At 44.6% G+C, this 18,820-nt stretch overlaps 1 protein-coding gene across 2 annotated transcripts in view; it reads left to right on the top strand.

The window, feature by feature from the left end:
• LOC137301142 (transmembrane protein 51-like) overlaps positions 1 to 18,162 on the top strand; it is a 39,982-nt gene extending 21,820 nt beyond the window's left edge. For both annotated transcript variants that reach the window (XM_067970581.1, XM_067970582.1), the window contains exons 2-3: positions 8,711 to 9,195; positions 14,238 to 18,162. In XM_067970581.1, coding sequence (XP_067826682.1) covers positions 8,876 to 9,195; positions 14,238 to 14,646 — 729 coding nt within the window. In that variant the 5' untranslated portion in view covers positions 8,711 to 8,875 and the 3' untranslated portion in view covers positions 14,647 to 18,162. The remainder of the gene's footprint in view (positions 1 to 8,710; positions 9,196 to 14,237) is intronic.
• Positions 18,163 to 18,820: the final 658 nt, after the last annotated feature.

Raw genomic sequence — 18,820 nt, 5'->3', positions numbered from 1 at the left:
TTCGTACAGCCCTTAATGTCAAAGATGATTCCAAAGTAAGATTGCAACCACATTCAAAAGGCTTTGGACCTTTTGGGTAACTGGGTGGTTGGAATTTAATGTAGGTGATGTAAAATCAGGACCAAGGGAGTGTGTTAAGTGGGACAGTTGTTGAGCATGTTGATCTAGAGGTTGAGAGTAATGTTGAATACTTCTGCAATACCCCAGCACCATTAAAATAAAATATTAAATGGTAGAGATAAAGAGGTTGTATTATTGCTTGTGAGGCCCTGTCCACAGTGCCATCTACAGTTCATCATCCAATCATAGGAAGGATATTATTAATCATAGGAAGGATATTATTAACTGAGGGAACAGAGATAAACTAACTGATTCTGGGTTTCAGTAATTTAAGTTACAAGAAAAAGTTGGCCTTGTTTAGTTTTGGAAAAGAGGAAACTTTGATCTAAGTTTTCAAAATTATGAAAAGGATTGAAATATTAATGTGTACATAGGATGAAGGACCTAATGAGAGAATGCACCAACATTCCTGAACTGGACTCCACCTCTCGGGCTCCTGCTGAAGGTAAATGATGATTGCAATCTTTGGAATACAATCTCACTAGTTATCAACAGCAACAACAGTATGTATCTGTATCGTGCCTTTAATGTACACTGAGGCTGAGCAAAAGGAGGAGGTATTGCAATGGTGACCAAGGGAGATGAGTTGGCAGGTTTCAAGGAAGAGTAGGAGGTGCGACCTGTGCATTTGGATCTAATGGCCCTAGCACCCTACTAAACCCAATATAAAAGCTTCTGAGTCCTTCCTCCGCCAATGAGATGAATTGATGCCTGTCTGCAGTTTCTCTCTACCCTCTAGACCGCTTTCAAAATAATTCCCACAATTATGTGCCTTCAGGCAGAAAGTGAGGGAGTACTTGCAATCTGTGGTTATGGCTGTCTTAAGTCAGGTTTTGAATGCTGCCAGACCAACTTTCTGAATGCTAGCAGGGCGTTTCTGTGGAGCGGGGCCTGTTCCTCAGATGCGAGTCATGATCGGCACTTGGCTGTTTTTCCAGCTGTTCCGCATTATTTGCCTGGACATGAAGAATTGCTGGAGGCGCAGACTGCTCCTTACCTCCATGTCACATCAGGCAACACCTTGAGCTTTTTTTTTAAACATGATTTGCTTAAGATTCAACCAAGAATTGTATTTGCTCAATCTTTTCAGTGCCGCAAAAGCCATACAGGGAGGAGGAAGAAAATCAAAAGCAGGAGAAGGATCTCTTAAACTTTTGAAGGAGGAGATAGCTAATAAGCTCAGTTTGAGATGGTTGAGTTTCGGAAGCAATTTTTATTCCCCCAAGGGTATTTTTGTGATGTGACTCTCGTATAGTTACTCATTGGCGGGAGGAGCTGCTCTTGTTCTCAACTGAAGCTGGAGCCCATTGATGTGAGCAACACTTGTGGCCAACTTCAGGTTGAGTAACACAACCGCATAGTTACATTTTTCTCCTCCTTTGGCATACCATTCAGAGCTGGAGTCTGATTTTTTTAAATCACTGTAGCTCCACCCTTATCGAGGATCACAATGGTGGGTAACTTTAGAAACGTACAGTGTATTTCTATACGCCGGCCAGCTGCTGCTCTTTGCCTCATGATTCCTGCAGTCGCAGACTCTGAATCCCTAGGGCGGAGGCTGGTGAGCTTGCTCGAAAATGGACGTTGTCCTTCTGGCGAGGAATCTTGACTAGCTTTGTAACGGGCAGAACAAAGAACAAATGATTGAGGTAAACCTGTGCTTCCAGACTCTAAATAAGAGACTCTGGATAATGGGTTTCAACCTATTGTAGACCAGGAAGCCCCTGCCTGTCAGAATGGGTCACGAGTAACTAGAATAGTTCAACAAACTAGGTAATTATATGAGAAGAAAGAATGTACAATGCCCAGATCTTCCCAAACACCATGCATAAATCATGATAAATCATGATAATTCATTATGTGGTCAGTAAAGCCTGATGTCTATTATGATGTTTAATCCTTGCCTTTATGCTGACGGACGGGGAGAATTGTGTAAAAGTTACTTTGGATCGCTGATTTAACAACTACCTGGAACAGGAGCTTGTGTTTCGCCCCAAGCATCGTTACTGGATCTGTTTCTAACTTGGAGGTGCCTGCCTCTTTAAATGTTGAACTTCTCCAGGCCTTGGCCAGATGGGCTTACCAGGTGATCAAGCTGAATGGTCTCGTGCTGAATTACATTTTAGAACCCGAGGAATGGCATTTTGGCCGAACAAGTCGGCCCCTTATTGATCAACCCCCACAAAATGGCAGTCTTGCCATGATCCCCTCTTCCCTCCCTTGGTACCCTGGCTGCTCTTATCCCACTGACTGTTGGACTGGTGATCGGTGAGTGTGACAGCAGGAAACCATAAAACCGGTAAACTGAGAACTTGCAAGTTACTTAGAAAGCAGTTGAATTATTGAAAGCTTGTACTGGAAAGCAGGACACTTAAGACGGAAGCTAAATCAGCCACAAAAACAAATTACGGATATAAAATCTGTGCCCAGTTTGAATGGAGTGAGAGAGAGAAAGCCTGAGCTTTGGTGGTTTTATTTCCTTTTGAAACAGTGTGGTGGATGGATGTGGAGCTGTGTGTACTCAGGACACAACTCGGCCTCATAGCTTATGAGCTAAGGAAAATTGAAGTAAAGGTAACTTGGGGTAACCACTTTACACACTATAGGATAGATGGTCGCCGTCTGAGATGAATATAGACCTGGCTGAACAGGGAAGAAATGGGCAGATATCTGATTTGAACAGAACTGGAACGTTATGAGTTCACACTGAGGCAGGAGGTAGAAGGATGGAAAAGGTAGGTCCAATTATAAAATCTTTACCCAGGACAAGCTGGACAACCAGGTATCTCACAATGCGAATTAAAACCCCTCGACACTGCCCCTTCAAGCGCTGCTGGTCGAGTACAGTGCGGGTTACGTGCAGAGTAAAGTGACTCAGAAGGACATGGACCCATCGCACAAAACTTCCCAACATTGATACCATCAGAGTAATAGTATCCTACAGTCTCAGTGGGGCAAAGAGAACTGGGGCCCTGGTACAGTAGTGGGTTCTCTTGAGGTTAAGCCCAAGGCACACCAGACCCACCCGACACATTTTGTGCAGGACATTTACAGCCAACAGATAGTTTCATCCGATCAATCTTGGGGTAACTTTAATTGCAGGTTACAGTGGTGAAAGGCTAATGTTTAACTATCACCTAGTTCCCTCTACTAGCACTCAGTCATCAATGTGTTTACAATTATGAAACTAGTTACAAGCTGCAAAGTTGCTCATAATTGCCTTGTGAAATGAATGGGGATGCTGCGGGGCTGATGGACACACAGGATGATGAGGATAGCGTTTAAAGTTCCTGAGTTTAAAACCCTAACTGCAGTGTCAGTGTGATGTCTGCCCCCCCCCCCCCCCCCCCCCCAGATCCTGCTTTATTTTCTGAGGCTATTTGTGTGTGATGGGCATCATTCCTTCTTTGAGCCCGCCTCTGTGTCGTGAGAGGAAGCAGCATGTTTTACTTCGAAATAATGCAGTAACAATTATGAGGAAGAGGGAGTCAAGTGTGTGTACGTGTGTGAGCTACTCAACAGTATCAGCTAACAGAAACCAGTGTGCTGCGGAAAGCAATTATACACTTTGCAGGAAAGGAGTGAAAAGGTGATCGTGCTCTTCTGGACCCCTTCGAATATTTCAAATGGGATTCTGATTAATTCTCTTGCCCTCTTTGTGAGTGAGTGAATGACCTCTGAGCTAGGAAAAGTTATTAAGCCAACAGTGTGAAGGAGCTGAAATAAGGTCAGTAGTCAGTACATCTGCCTGTTTGATATTGCAACACTTTCAGTAACTGTTCTCTTGGTGCTGGATCGGTCCTGTTTTGTACTGCAGGCTGGATTCGGCATAATGGGGAAAATGAGGTTTGCACAACTGATTTCAAAATTACATTTGCAATTTCCAAACAGCTGCTCCAATTCAACAGGCACCTTTTTTTTGAATGGGGGGGTCTGTTGTACAGGCTAGGTGGAGGAGGAAGATGGTCCAGATTAGGGGGTGGGGTAGGAGGGGCTGGGTGTCCATAAAGGGTTGGGGGGGGAGGGAAATGAGTGAGTTGGAACCTATATAGACTGAGGTGGGGAACACCCCTTGCTTTGCCCCCCCCAACAAAGGGGTTTCAGTGCCTGGTGCCTACTAGAGTCCCCTCAATCCTACTTGCTATTGGAGGTTACCCTGTGATTATAAAGAAGGCTTCAGTGTTGCATTCTCTGTTATTTCCTCTTTGACTGATACATGCCTTGTTACTCTGGTGTAATAGTCTCCTCTGGCCTGCTCTCGCGATGACATCAGAACTTGCCATTTAAACAAAATAGTTTTCTGTTGGAGGGGAATCCAGAGTGATTAGAATCATTTACCATTAATGGTAAAACTACCTCTTCAGTGGAACATTGGATACTTCAACTCTGTCCTTGTGTCAGGTTTCCAAAATATAGAGCTGCCTCGAGCTGCATTGTAAACTTCTGATTTCAGACAGGTCACAGAGAGACATATCCCCCACCACCCAGGAAGGGAATGTCTGGTTTATGTTGGGTGTGGGTGTAGTGGACAGCCAGTTCCAATGGGCAAACTCTGAATCTGAAGCCACATTTATTCATTTGTAAATTTGGTGCTTGCAATGGACACTAATGCCACCTTAATCAGCATTTGTATAAGCCATTGAGATTGATTTTTGATTGGGATAATTGCCAGAGCAGTGGAACAGGAACTAAGTTGGGATTTAGGATCAGCTATGGAGCACCAGGTGGATCCCCACTGTGAGCTACAGCTGATCCTGAACCCAGTCAACCACACAACAACTCATCCTCCCGTGTGCAAGATAGAGGACCAGTATCACAGCCAACATAACAACCTGTATTAATATAGTGCTTTTTAACATAGAAAATGTCTTCAGGTGCTTTATGGGGAGGGGTAGTGGAAAATATCCAATACGAGATGAGGAAACACATGCTGAGATTCAAAGAGGTGACCAAAGGCTTGGTTTTTAAAGGTGGTTTTCAGGGAGGAAGTTCCAGAGTCAGGCTGAAGTGGCTGAAGGACCTGCCACCAAAAGTAGAGCAGAGAGAAGTGGGATGTAAAGCTGGAGGAGGTTGCAGAGATGGGGTAGGGTGAGGCTCTGGAGCGATTTGAAGATTTTAAACTTACTGTTAGTGGGGGTAGGTCAGTAAAGTTGGGGGCAATGGGTGAGTGGGACTTGGAGTGCGTCTGGAAACAAATTGCTGAGGTCTGGATGAATAATTCTTTTATAGGACGAGTGGCCAGCTAGTGGGGCATTGGGAAAAATGGAGCCGAAGAGGTGACAATAGCATGAATCAGGGTTTCAGTGGCAGAGGTGGAAATAAGCGGTCTTGATGGATAAGATGTGGCGTTTGAAGCAAGGTTTGAATTCAGCACTCGGTTGAACTGGATGCCAGGCTTTCTCAGTCTGGTTCAGCTTGATGGAGTCAGTAGCAAGGGAGCAGAGTTCAATCAGGGGCTGAAAACTATGGCTTTAGTACTTCTGATCAGTAGGAAGAAATTGTGACTCCTTGCATGACTTGATGGTTGTGGGATTGGGAAAAGTGAGCAGCAAAGGTGGAGTTGGATGTTATCTCGGATTCACATGAACTCCTGTCGTTGTGGATAATGTCGCTGAAGGGTCAGCATATGGATAAAGAAAAGGAGGTTGAGGATAGATCCTTGGGGACAATCTGGAGGCGATGGTGTGGGGGCAGGCAGAGAAGTTATTGTGGGAAATGCACTGGCTGCAATTCAGACAGGAGGGGAACCATGCAGGGTCAGTCCCATGGAGCTGGGCACTGAAAGAGGATGGTGTGATCAACTGTACCGAATGCTGCAAACAGATTGAGGGAGACGAGGAGTAATAATGCATCGCCCTCTCACTCACCGCATATGTCATTAAACATAAAACTTAAACCCGTATGCAGGAATCAGCTGGACTATTAGCAGCAGGTGCTGCTCAAGTTTAAGTTTCCATGTTAACTCTGCTTTTGAGGGGAAATGGTTCAGCCGTGTATAGATACATGCATAAAACGGTCCATTATGATCACCACACCCTCTATATGAAATAAAATATTAATCTACATCTTGGTAGGTTCAACAATGTCGAGGCACAGATCTCCCTGGATGTGGGATTACTGTTATGAAGAGATACTTGAGACGTTCAGGCTGTTTTCAATAGAACTGAGAAGGTTAAGGGGTGACCTGATCGAGGTCTTCAAGATTACTAAGGGTTATGACATGGTAAAAAGTGATGAATTGTCTCCATTGGTTGGTGAGACAGTAAGAAGTGGGCACAAAGTTAAGATGAAAAGGATTTAATGGGAAAGTTAGAAAATAATTCTTTAGAGGGCAGTTAGAATGTAGAATTCTCCACCGCCAACCATTGTTGAAGCAGAGTCTGCAAATTCTTTTAAAAGGTATTTAAATAGTTGCCTGAAAAAGGGTGCAAGGAGTGAGCAGGGGAATGGGACTTGACAAGATTGCTCATTTGGAGAAAGAATTTGTTTTCTTTATTCGTTCATGGGATGTGGGCGTTGCTGGCGAGGCCAGCATTTATTGCCCATCCCTAATTGCCCTTGAGAAGGTGGTGGTGAGCCGCCTTGAACCGCTGCAGTCCGTGTGGTGAAGGTTCTCCCACAGTGCTGTTAGGAAGGGAGTTCCAGGATTTTGACCCAGCGACGATGAAGGAACGGCGATATATTTCCAAGTCGGGATGGTGTGTGACTTGGAGGGGAACGTGCAGGTGGTGTTCCCATGTACCTGCTGCTTTGTCCTTCTAGGTGGTAGAGGTCGCGGGTTTTGGAGGTGCTGTTGACTAAGCCTTGGCGATTTGCTGCTGTACATCCTGTGGATGGTACACACTGCAGCCACAGTGCGCTGGTGGTGAAGGGAGTGAATGTTTAGGGTGCTGAATGGGGTGCCAATCAAGCGGGCTGCTTTGTCCTGGATGGTGTCAAGCTTCTCGAGTGTTGTTGGAGCTGCACTCATCCAGGCAAGTGGAGAGTATTCCATCACACTCCTGATTTTTGCCTTTTAGATGGTGGAAAGGCTTTGGGGAGTCAGGTGAGTCAATCGCCGCAGAACACCCAGCCTCTGACATGCTCTCGTAGCCACAGTATTTATGTGGCTGGTCCAGTTAAGTTTCTGGTGATGGTGACCTCCAGGATGTTGATGGTGGGCGATTTGGCGATGGCAATGCCGTTGAATGTCAAGGGGAGGTGGTTAGATTCTCTCGTTGGAGATGGTCATTGTCTGGCACGAATGTTACTTGCCACTTATGAGCCCAAGCCTGGATGTTGTCCAGGTCTTGCTGCATGTGGGCTCAGACTGCTTCATTATTTGAGGGGTTGCGAATGGAACTGAACACTGCAATCATCAGCGAACATCCCCATTTCTGACCTTATGATGGAGGAAAGGTCATTGATGAAGCAGCTGAAGATGGTTGGGCCTAGGACACTGCCCTGAGGAACTCCTGCAGCAATGTCCTGGGGCTGAGATGATTGGCCTCCAACAACCACTACCATCTTCCTTTGTGCTAGGTATGACTCCAGCCACTGGAGAGTTTCCCCCTGATTCCAATTGACTTCAATTTTACTAGGGCTCCTTGGTGCCACACTCTGTCAAATGCTGCCTTGATGTCAAGGGCAGTCACTCTCACCTCACCTCCTGGAATTCAGCTCTTTTGTCCATGTTTGGATCAAGGCTGTAATGAGATCTGGAGCAGAGTGGTCCTGGCAGAACCCATACTGAGTAAGTGCCGCTTGATAGCACTGTCGACGACACCTTCATCACCTTTGCTGATGATTGAGAGTAGACTGAAGGGGCGGTAATTGGCCAGATTGGATTTGTCCTGCTTTTTGTGGACAGGACAAATCTGGGCAATTTTCCACGTCGTCGGGTGGATGCCAGTGTTGTAGCTGTACTAAAACAGCTGGGCTAGAGGCGCAGCTAGTTCTGAAGCACAAGTCTTCAGCACTACAGCCGGGATGTTGTCAGGGCCCATAGCCTTTGCTGTATCCAGTGCACTCAGCCGTTTCTTGATATCACGTGGAATGAATCGAATTGGCTGAAGACTGGCTTCTGTGATGTTGGGGATATCGGGAGGGGGCCGAGATGGATCATCCACTCACAGGGCTGAATGATCTGTTTCTGTACTGAAACATTCTATGGTTCTAACAGTTCATCAGCTCTGAATGCCCTCTCCACCACCTCCTCAGAACCTACCTCTTTGACCAAGCTTTTGTCCTAATATCTCCTCCTTTGGCACGGTGTTATTTTTTGTCTGATTGCACTCCTGTGAATTGCCTTGGGATGTTTTACAACATTGAAGGCACTATATAAATGCAAGTTGTTAGCTCAGCTGGGGAATGGTACTGAACACATCACCAAAAGCAAATTAACTGATTGTTCATTTAGTTTGCTGTTTGTGGGACCTTGCTGTATGAAAATTGGATGCTCGTTTGCCTACGTAATGAGTAACTCTGCTTTGGAAAATAATCTCATCGGCTGGAAAGCTCTTTGGGAAGTCCCGAGGAGGTGAAAGGTGGTATATAATTGCAACGTTTTTCTTCCATTTTATTTTCTAATGCAAATGTCTTTCTTTTGCAGGTTCAAATTGTGAGGGGCAAGTTTAAAGTAAATCTGTGGAGGTGCCTCATTTCCAGTGAAGTGATTTTCCTTTCCGTTTGTTTGCTGCTGGAATGGAGCAAGTGTGACCACAGGAAGGTTGAATCATCACGTTGGAGCCCGACATCTTCCTGTACATGAGTGTCCATGGCCTCTGAAAATTCTGGTGGCTCCCAGTATGCTCTCACAGCCCTGGGGGTTGGCATGCTCGCCCTGGGAATCATCATGGTGGTATGGAGCGTTGTGCCAGGATATGGCAAGGGCAATATGACTCACGGTGGGAATAGCAGCACGCCGGCTGTCGAAGAATCAAAGAGCAAAGTGTCCCAGGTGTCCTACATACTCTGTGCTGGAGGAGTCGTCCTGCTGCTGCTGTCGATCTGTCTGAGCATCCGCGAAAAGAAGAGGCGCAGAACGCAGGAGGAAGTGGTGAACGTACAGTGCGAGTCGACCATGTTAGCAGAACGGTCAGTTGTGCATGTTCTTTTTAATCCTTCTAACCAATGTTGATTCACTTCTGGTAAAAGTGTCAGTTTGTGCCCTGATGGCGCAGTGGTTACATGTACTGCCCAGTGTGGAGCTCAGCCGTACATACCAGCAAGGTCCTGAGATTGATTCCTAGTCTGTGTAGAGGAAGCTTCAATTGGCCTCAGTTCCCCCGGGCTGGGGAGAGAGGAAAATCAATGGCACTAAAAACTGACAAATCCCCAGGACCTGATGATTTCCAACCTAGGGTTTTAAAGAATGTCGGTGAGGAAATTGCAGATGCTTTAGCCATCATCTTCCAAATTCAGGAATTGTCCCTTTTTTAGATTGGAACATTGCAAATGTAACTCCATTATTTAAGAAAGATGAGAGAGTGAAACCAGGAAATTATAGATCTGTTAGTCTAATGTCTGTTGTGGGGAAGTTATTGGAATCTATAATTAAGACGAGTGACTGAGCACTTGGAGAAATTTTGAGCTGATTAGAGAGAGCCAACATGGATTTGTAAAGGGTAGGTCATGTCTAGCGAACCTAATTGAATTTTTTGAGGAAGTAACTAAAGTAGTAGACAGGGGAATGTCTATGGATGTATATATGCACTTCCAGAAGGCATTCGATAAGCTTCCACATAAGAGGCTGTTAGCTAAAATTAAAGCTCATGGAATTAAAGGCAAATTATTGACCTGGTTAGGAGATTGGTTAGGCAGTAGAAGACAGAGAGTAGGGATAATGGGTATGTACTCAAATTGGAAGGAAATGATTAGTGGTGTCCCACAAGAATCTGTGCTGGGGCCTCAACTATTAACTATATTTATCAATGACTTAGATAACACAATAGAGAGCCATATATCCAGGTTTTCTGATGACACAAAGATTGGTGACATACTAAGTAGTGTGGACGGAAGCATAAAATTACAAAGAGACATCGATAGATTAAGTGAATAGGCAAAACTGTGGCAGATGGATTTCAACGCAGGTAAGTGTGAGGTCATCCATTTTAGACCAAAAAAGGATAGATCTGCATTTTTTTAAATGGTGAAAATCTAGGAACAGTGGGGTTCCATGTACATTGGTCACTAAAATGTAGTGGTCAGATACAAAAAGTAATCAAAAAGGCCAATGGAATGTTAGCCTTTACATCTAGAGGGCTAGAATATAAAGGGGTGGAAGTTTTGCTACAGCTATACAAACCCCTGGTTAGACCACATCTGGAGTGCTGTGTACAGTTCTGGGCACCGCACCATAGAAAGGATATATTGGCCTTGGATGGAGTGCAACGCAGATTTACCAGAATGTTACCAGGGCTCCAAGGATTCGATTGAGAAGAGATTACATAAACTAGATTGGTATTCCCTGGAATATAGAAGGTTAAGGGGTGATTTGAGGTTTTTAGGATTTTGAAAGGAATTGAGAGAGAGAAAAACTTTTTCTGCTGGTGGGGGAGTCTAGGACATGGGGACATAACCTTAAAATCAGAGCCAGGCCATTCAGGAGAGAAGTTAGGAAACACTTTTTCACGCAAAGGATGGTAGAAGTGTGGAAAACTCTCTCAAAAAGTGTAGATGCTAGCTCAATTAATAATTTTAAATCTGAGATCAATAGATTTTTGCTAGCCAAGGGTATTGAGGGATATGGAGCCAAGATGGGTGGATGAAGTTAGGATACAGATCAGCCATGATCTCATTGAATGATGGAACAGGCTCAAGGGGCTGAATGGCTTTCTCCTGTTCCTATGTTCCTAATCTGGGTTCCTGCTCCTAATCACTACAACAACCATCATCTCCATTTATCTAGTGCCTTTAATGCAGGAAAACATCCCAAGGTGCTTCAGAGTAATCATTATCCATTGACTTGCTGGAAACTGCACATGTAGAATTTAGATGGCCATCAGGCTCCTCTCTCCCCTCCAGCACGGATTGGAGAAATTGGTACAAACATGGTGACTCTAGCCAAGAGTTCACATGTCTGTCTGCATGTGATGTGGCACTGACTCACTTCCTGTGTAAAGTATCAGTTGAGATTTTGAATGCATGTTTACTGGCTGTGCGGTAGGACCACATGTTAAGTACCCACAGAGCAACTGGTCAGAGGAGCAATCCCTCATCTGTATTTGAGTTACCTGATCTCAGCCAGGGAACCTGTACGGATGTGTATGTGTGCTCCGAAAGACCTCTGGGTCTGGGAGAGTTCCTGCTATTGGTTATTATCTGGTGACGCCTGCTGCAAAGTTCATGTGTAGAGACTGGGTGAGGACGGAATCTGGTTTGACCATAGTGTTCCCCATGGTCGAATAGCCAGCTGTCTGTATCGTTATCTAAGTTCACATATGAAGAATGGACCTGTTGCACTACCATTGTCTGTGGAACTGACTCAGAAGCTGCAGAAGAAATGGTGGGGAGTGGGGAAAACAATTCAGGATGATGTTCTCATGTCACATAGTAGGTGGAAAGTTCATAAATAATGACCTGTTCATACACCCATTGCTTAGCCTCTGTGTTGCTGCCTGGAGGCCCTGTTGTTTGTACCCGCCCTCACTATGTTGGCTCAGGTGTTCAAGTACTTGGTGAGTCAGTGATGTGCAGTTACATGGCAAATGGGAGTGTCTGTGAACGAGATCTGATGCAATAAACCCATGCGTCAGCTATGGCTACACTTTGAACAGTAACTGGGCAAAGGGTTTACATAGGAAACTTGAGCCCGTATTCTGTAACATGCCGGGTTAGCTCTGATTACAGACTGCAATCTCGAGTACCTCTGCTGGGCTAGGTTAAGCTAACTTTCTTGTGGGATTTTTTTCACAGCTGAGCTTGAACCTGTTTTCACCTGATGCCTGGAGGTGTAGGCACACACATTTAATTTCCAGCAGGGGGCACTGGATCAGGAGTAGGGACTCTTACCCCCTCTCTAGCCTAGGGGCACAGAGGATAACTGTAGGCACCCCAATGGCTGTCCCAGCTGAGTTGTTAACTGAGCAGAGACATGGGTTGGAATCTGAGATTTTCTTGCTCTGTTCCGCACCAGGTGGCATAATCACCCACTGAGTCATTGTTGGGAGCTGCTGCACTCCTCTTACACTGATTTTTATCATCTCTTAATTAAATGTTTCACCAGATTTGACCCCGACTCTCTCAATGTGTCTCCTCCTGGCCAACAAACACTGGCATCTCTTTGAAATTGAAATTGACCCCTGCCTCGGGAGCACCTACTCGAGGATGTGTATGAATCATTGTTTCTAAAGTGCAGTTCTCCACACTTGTAACTTGACTCTCCCCTCGTTGACTGGAACTCTGAGATTTTATCCTTTTTTTAAAAAAAACCTTCGGGACCCTTTTTCACATCCAGGTCCCTGGGTAAAATTAGTTACTCAAATAGTGTGACTTATTCTCTCTCTCTCTCTCTCTCTCTCTCTCTCTCTCTCTCTCTCTCTCTCTCTCTCTCTCTCTCTCTCAAATTGGGAGGCTTTTTTCCCCCCTCGGTGAGTAACCTGACATTGTTTGCAGACTGGGGTGTTTCACTTTGCTATCTGACAGTCTGTGTATAATGACGTGTGTACGCATCTGTACATACTCTGCATTTTTTTTCTATCTTTCTGGGCATTTTTTAAAATTTAAAAGTGGAAACCAAATTCTGCTTTAAAAACAGTTTCACTTTCCCCATTTATGTGTCTCCTGATGAGACATTAATTATTTAGGTTTTGTTTGGCAAGTAAACATACCTCAGAACTCTGGGCCCTCACCCAATGTGGTTTTGGACGTCACAAATGCTGTAAACCGTAACATTGCTTTTATGTTTTGCTAAATGTTGGCTTGGCTCAATGGTAGCTCTCTCCCCTCTGAGTCAGAGGGGCATGGGTTAAAGCCTTCCCTCCACAGAGCGCTCTTAATCTAGACTGACACTGCACTGCAGTACTGAGGGAGTGTTGCATTGTTGGAGGTGCCAACTTTCAGATGAGACATTAAACCAGGGGCCCTGTTTGCCTGTTCAGGTGGCTGTAAAAGATCCTGTGGCACTATTTGAAGAGTAGATAGCTCTCTGTGTCCTGGTCTATATTCCTTCCACAGCCAACACCATCAAAAATAGATCAACTCATTCATCTTATTGCTGTTTGTGGGATCTTACTGTGCACAAATTGGCTGCAGTGCTGGCCTATATAGGTGATTGTCCTTCAAAAATAATTATTGGCTGTGATGTACTGAGGATCTGAAATGCACTATATGATTGCAAATTTCTTTATTTTCCCCTTTGCTTTCTCCCACATTCTTATTGGTATGCTGGTGACACCAGCTCCCAGACCATGAGTCCTAGCCAGATTAAATTTACCAGATTAACTGAAGTTGGTGGCGAGGAAGAGAAAAAAAATTAAATGTTTCATACACACATTTAAGTCACTACGTGAGACCCGCACACTGGGAGCTGACCGGCACGGAGCGCAACATGAAAACTGCTTTGATTTTCTCTGTCTTTTCTATTAAAACTGTTTTTGTGTTGAGCACATCCTTAGCCGGTAGGAGTGCGATAATTGGTCTCTGCATCACTGGGCTGTGGAAGGCATGAATCAGCCAAAGTTCCTGCTCCTGATCACTGCAGTGACCCCCTGCTAGGATGTGCAAGTGATGTCCCCATAGTGGAATAGCCTGCCACCACTAGCTGTCCAGATTAACACTCCTGCAGGAGAGGAGACAACTTGAAAGGGAGGAAATAACATTGTATTGGAGTGGAAGCTGAAGTTGTGGTTGGTTCATTTATTACTTGGTGCCCATATAAGGAAATGAGTCTGTAAGCACTGCACTAGTGCATCCAACCTTGTGGGCTGCATGGATGGAGCCTCTGGGACAGGGGGGGTTGGATTTGGGGAACATGTGGCAACAGTCCTTTCCAAATCCTCCAGGACAAACCAGCGAATAAGAAATATAAGCAAAGTAGGCCCGAGTTGCCTGGGCTCACCTGCTTGTGGCCTCATGCTGTTGTTTGGACATGCCTGCCCCAAGTAACCACTTCATGATTTATTTCTATTCTTTTACAGAGGTGAAGACAACAGCAGCAGATTGGCTGTGCCCAGTTACGATGAGGTCATGCAAGGGGACTCCACTCAGCAGGTGGACGAGCCTGGAATCAGTCAAGGGGAACCAAGCCAAGTCTCCCTTCCTTCCTACGAGTCGCTCGCCGAAGTTGGCGCGGCGTCATCGCCGAGCATGGCCGCGAGCACGGGAACCAGCGCGCAGCCGAAGAACGAGAGGCAAGCTTCGCGCCCCGGCCGAAGATTCAGCTCGAAAAAGATTCGCAGGATTCTGTCGGACAGATCCCACATCAAGAACTTTAGACTCCACCTGAGCAATGCGAACAGCACTGTGGTTAACATCGAGCCGCTCACCCCTCCCCCGCAGTATGAGGACGGAGAGCAGAAAAGCTTTGAGTACATAAAGCCATCCTGAGCTGGCCCCAATGTCAAAGCAGCCGATCGAGCAACTCTCATAAATATCGACCATTTCTCTTGAGAATCTGTGGATCCGTGTGCATGTCTTGCAAATGCGAACACTTTCTCTGTATGTACCGGGTGCCACAACTCCTGGGATTACTACTGCAGTTTAAGGTTTCCACAAGTTTGTCCACCCATTTCTCTCCATGGAAGTATTTTACTCTCACACAGCCAGTTTGATGCAGATCCCAAGTGTTTGGAATGAATGGGCCTAACTGATGGATGAATTACTCCATTCCATTCTTCCCAAACCCTCAGTTCATTTCTTTCCTGTTTACTTCGCACTGCCTTCATGGCTAGAAGCCCCACCATTAGTGGAGCTTGGTGTAAAGCAAGTGGAGAAGCAGAGGTGCCCAGCCCCACCTATAGGAGGTGGTTTGTCACCAGTTATCGCCAATGGGAAACATCTGGCTGTGGTCCAATGGCGCAGGTTTGCCCATCGTTGGCCTGTACGGTCCTACCCTCTGCTCTTGTGTTAAAATAGCCTGCGGGCACTTGGCTTAGGTACTGGAGAGCTGCCAGGTCCTATAGAACCAGTACTCCAGGAAGAGACGGTGCCTTCAGGAGAATAGGGGGAGAGGGATCACACTAATGGCACACGTTTGCTGTGCTGCTTTCCAGGGCACTCATGTTACACCACTTGAATCAAGTGGTTTAAGGGTGATTCACCCTCCCGTACCGGTTTCATGTCCAATCGAAATCTAGTGAGGAGGACAATTTCTATTAGAAAAATTCTACCTCTTTGCGAAATGGGTTGATTGATTTACATGTGAAGGAATGAGTTTGGTCCAAAACTGGTCAGGTGGATAACTTGTTAAACAGTTTCAGAAAGGGATTGGTGCTCTTAATTTCTTTTTTAAAAAAAAAAATCCTAATTGATGGCAGCAACAATCTCTTGTCCCATAAGCCTGTATTTAATAGAAACCATTCCACATGTGCAGCGTTTAACAGGAACACATTCTTGTTCTCTGTCGGAGTGTTGAGGTTTGGTGCTCGTCCAGTTTGGACCGTGGGAGTGCAATAACCATGCACCAGCTGCCCTCACTCACTGCTAAATCTGTGCTTCAGGATTCTGACAGCTGACCCACAGAGAAATGAGTGTAAGATTCCACTGTCACAGTGTCACTTTTTTTACCCGATCAGAAACCATTTGAAGCACCAAATCTTAAATGGGTCTCGAGAGTGCGGAACGCTGTCATTTTCATAACAATTTGGAGAAAACGGGACCAAAATCTACACTGAGACCACTGAAGTGACATTAGGAAATTTGAATGCCCCAAGGGTGGATGGAAGTTGTCTTTTAGTGAAAAACTGAAGAAGGTTTTGACTTTTTTTTCATTCTCTAATCAGCAGTGCACTAACAAAACCAGATTGTCAGAGACTTTGTTTTTCAAAGCCTTTGATTTGTTGAGCAGGTCACTAATTAATTAATTATGAAGAGTGGATGTTTTCCTAAGAGGACATCTCCCTGCTGCACCATAACTATACCACGTTATGTGACCTGGCCTGTTATACACCACGCCCCACTTTCCATCCATTATGCCCGTGGAAAGAAAAATCACGTGCGATACATAATGGGCAGCCGATCGGCTCCCTTCCGTTCTCTGCCATTGCTAATAGTTTAAAATCAGCTCTAGTCTTGGTCTCTTACGAATGTTATTAAACACTCATCACATGACACTAAAAGATGAAAAGTGAGGCAAAATAATGATCTGTTTGACACGTGCACTGTACTAACCGTGGAATGTTGCATGATGACTGTGCCTTTTTTTAAAAAATTGTTTTCTCCCTTCCTCTCCCAGCATTAGTTATTTGTCAATAGTCAGTAGCTCACTTACTGTGTGTGGGGAAAGGCACAAGGCAAATGTGTTTAGTTCCACTTTTCTTTTTCAGAATATCTTTATTTCTGGACTTTGCTGCCCCTTTTTTGAGGCGCAAGAATGACTGAAGTAATTACACTGCTATTTTAGGATTATTCACAAGCCGTATTTGCATGAGTTGTCTTCTCTCCCTAGTTGTTCCCATTCTATTGAATTCCAAAGCACCCAACCACTTCCACATCACTCCAGCGCAGACCTATGTGGTTAGTAATCTCTCAGACAGCTGTAAGAGTCTCGAGCACAATGAGTTTGCCCTATATATAATTATAGGGCTCAGAGCTGTCACCAAGCATAACATTAATATTGATACACTTTAGGAAAATCCCATCTGTATCAGCAGTTTAATGCTGTCAGAACATTTCTTGTGTGATACTTTAATTCATCATCTGGAACTATACTTGCCCTAATGTACTTCACCCTAATGTTTGACTGCTCAGAATGGTCTCCAAGATACAGTTCAAGTTTGGAAGGACAGAATCTAGAATTGTAATAGTTTTATTTTCCATAATTGAAGTGGGCACAGTGTGACCGTTTCACACCCCCAGTTACATTTTACTCCAAACTGGTCTGTTCCAGCAGACCAGTTTTGATCCCGTTCACTTCTATTGCAAGACATTAAGGTCCACTGATGATCTAAAACTCTGATCCAATTCCTTGACTTTTGATTCTCTGATTTAAATTGACTGCCCATCTTCAAGAATCCTTATTTGTAAATCTTATTTTTAATTCACTTCTTTGTACTGAATCATTGACTTAACTGGACTGTGGTACAAAGATTTCAAATTTATTTATTTGCATTTTTAATATCCTATCTAATGTTCCTGGGAACTGGCGGCCTATTTCAGGAATCAGCTGTGATGAAAGTGGGATGGGAATCGGGAGTGTGGGATGACCGGTTTTAGATTGAAGTATTCTGATGAGACGTGAGACCTCTTGGTTCCTGCTCCAGCTATAATCAGCTGCTAAATGTCACCTTCTGACTGGGACTCTACCACTGCTGGTGTCCAGCAGGATGTCTTCTGCTACGAGAGGGGTGGTGGGGAAAGAGACCCTGCTTTCACTCTTGGGGAAGAAAATTTGTAAGCTTAAGTGTTGAGAGAAAAGTTGCAGACTGAAAATAGATCTTCTAATAAACTCTAAATAGGAATGGTTTGTATGTGCACTTTTCAATTAAACACAACTTTTAATGCTCATCAATGTCTGCTTTGGCGAATGGAACTCTGCCCCCCCCCACACAGCTCCCAAGTGGGGGTTGTTGCAAGTGTTGTCTGTAATGTAAATCTCCCTCAGCTCATTTTTCAGCAGAATGCTCCATACTGCCAGTCCAAACGGGAAACCTGTGATTTCCCACCAGTAATCTATGTGAAATTCCAACTATGATTCCCATCCAGTTTGATTCAACTCCTTGCAGGTGATATCCATATGATTGTAAAGCCAGCCTCTGCTCATTTATTGATGGTTTAATTTGAAGTGTGTTTTGTACCAAACTCTTAAGCGCGCAAGGGTTAATTGAACAATTTTTTTAAATTACTGCAGATGGAGAAATGTTCAGTTTCTTTAGTTTTCTTTTTATTTATTCATTAATAAAAATGTACAGAAAATTCTATTTGTATGAGTCTGTGATTCTGAACCTTGAAATGAACTTGCCTGTTGTATGGTGTGTTGGTGCTGCTCTCTGTATCTGTTCTTTGGGTTTGTCTTGTGTTTTTCTTGGATGAGGAGGGACTCTGCATTTATTGTTTAAGTTTGAATTTTTGAAAGGACTGAAAACTGAGGCTGTACAACCAGGAGTCTCCCTGGGAGAACTGGAATCCAGGTGGCAGGGTTATTCTGCAGGATACAACTGAGCTACTATTTACTGTTTTATGCCTCGTTTGGAAGTTTTTTTTCATTGTAAAAATCCTGCTGTTTTGTGCTGAGTCCATGCTCTCATTGAGACAGCACCAAACCTTCATGTAAGATCATTACAGCTAGCAGATGAGAGCTGGCTTTCATCCTAGCTGTCTGGCCTGGATTTGAAGCAAGGTTCCAGAGACAAAAGGTGAGTGTCCTCCAGGAGGATGTCATTACCTGTTCTTTTTGCTCTCCAGTATTCTCTGAAGCTGAGACTTGGCTGTAGTTTCTGCTAACACTGGGACACTGACATCTAATGGCAAAAACTGAGTACTGCAAGGTATTGCCACTGTTTCCCCTCAAATACAGTAATAGTGCAAAAGCTGGAAATACGCAGCAGGTCTGTCAGCGAGGATA

This window comes from Heptranchias perlo, chromosome 32 (assembly GCF_035084215.1).
Source record: "Heptranchias perlo isolate sHepPer1 chromosome 32, sHepPer1.hap1, whole genome shotgun sequence".
Taxonomy (NCBI): domain Eukaryota; kingdom Metazoa; phylum Chordata; class Chondrichthyes; order Hexanchiformes; family Hexanchidae; genus Heptranchias; species Heptranchias perlo.
Note: the sequence above shows the minus strand (reverse complement) of the source record. Positions and strands in the feature narration are given on the sequence as shown.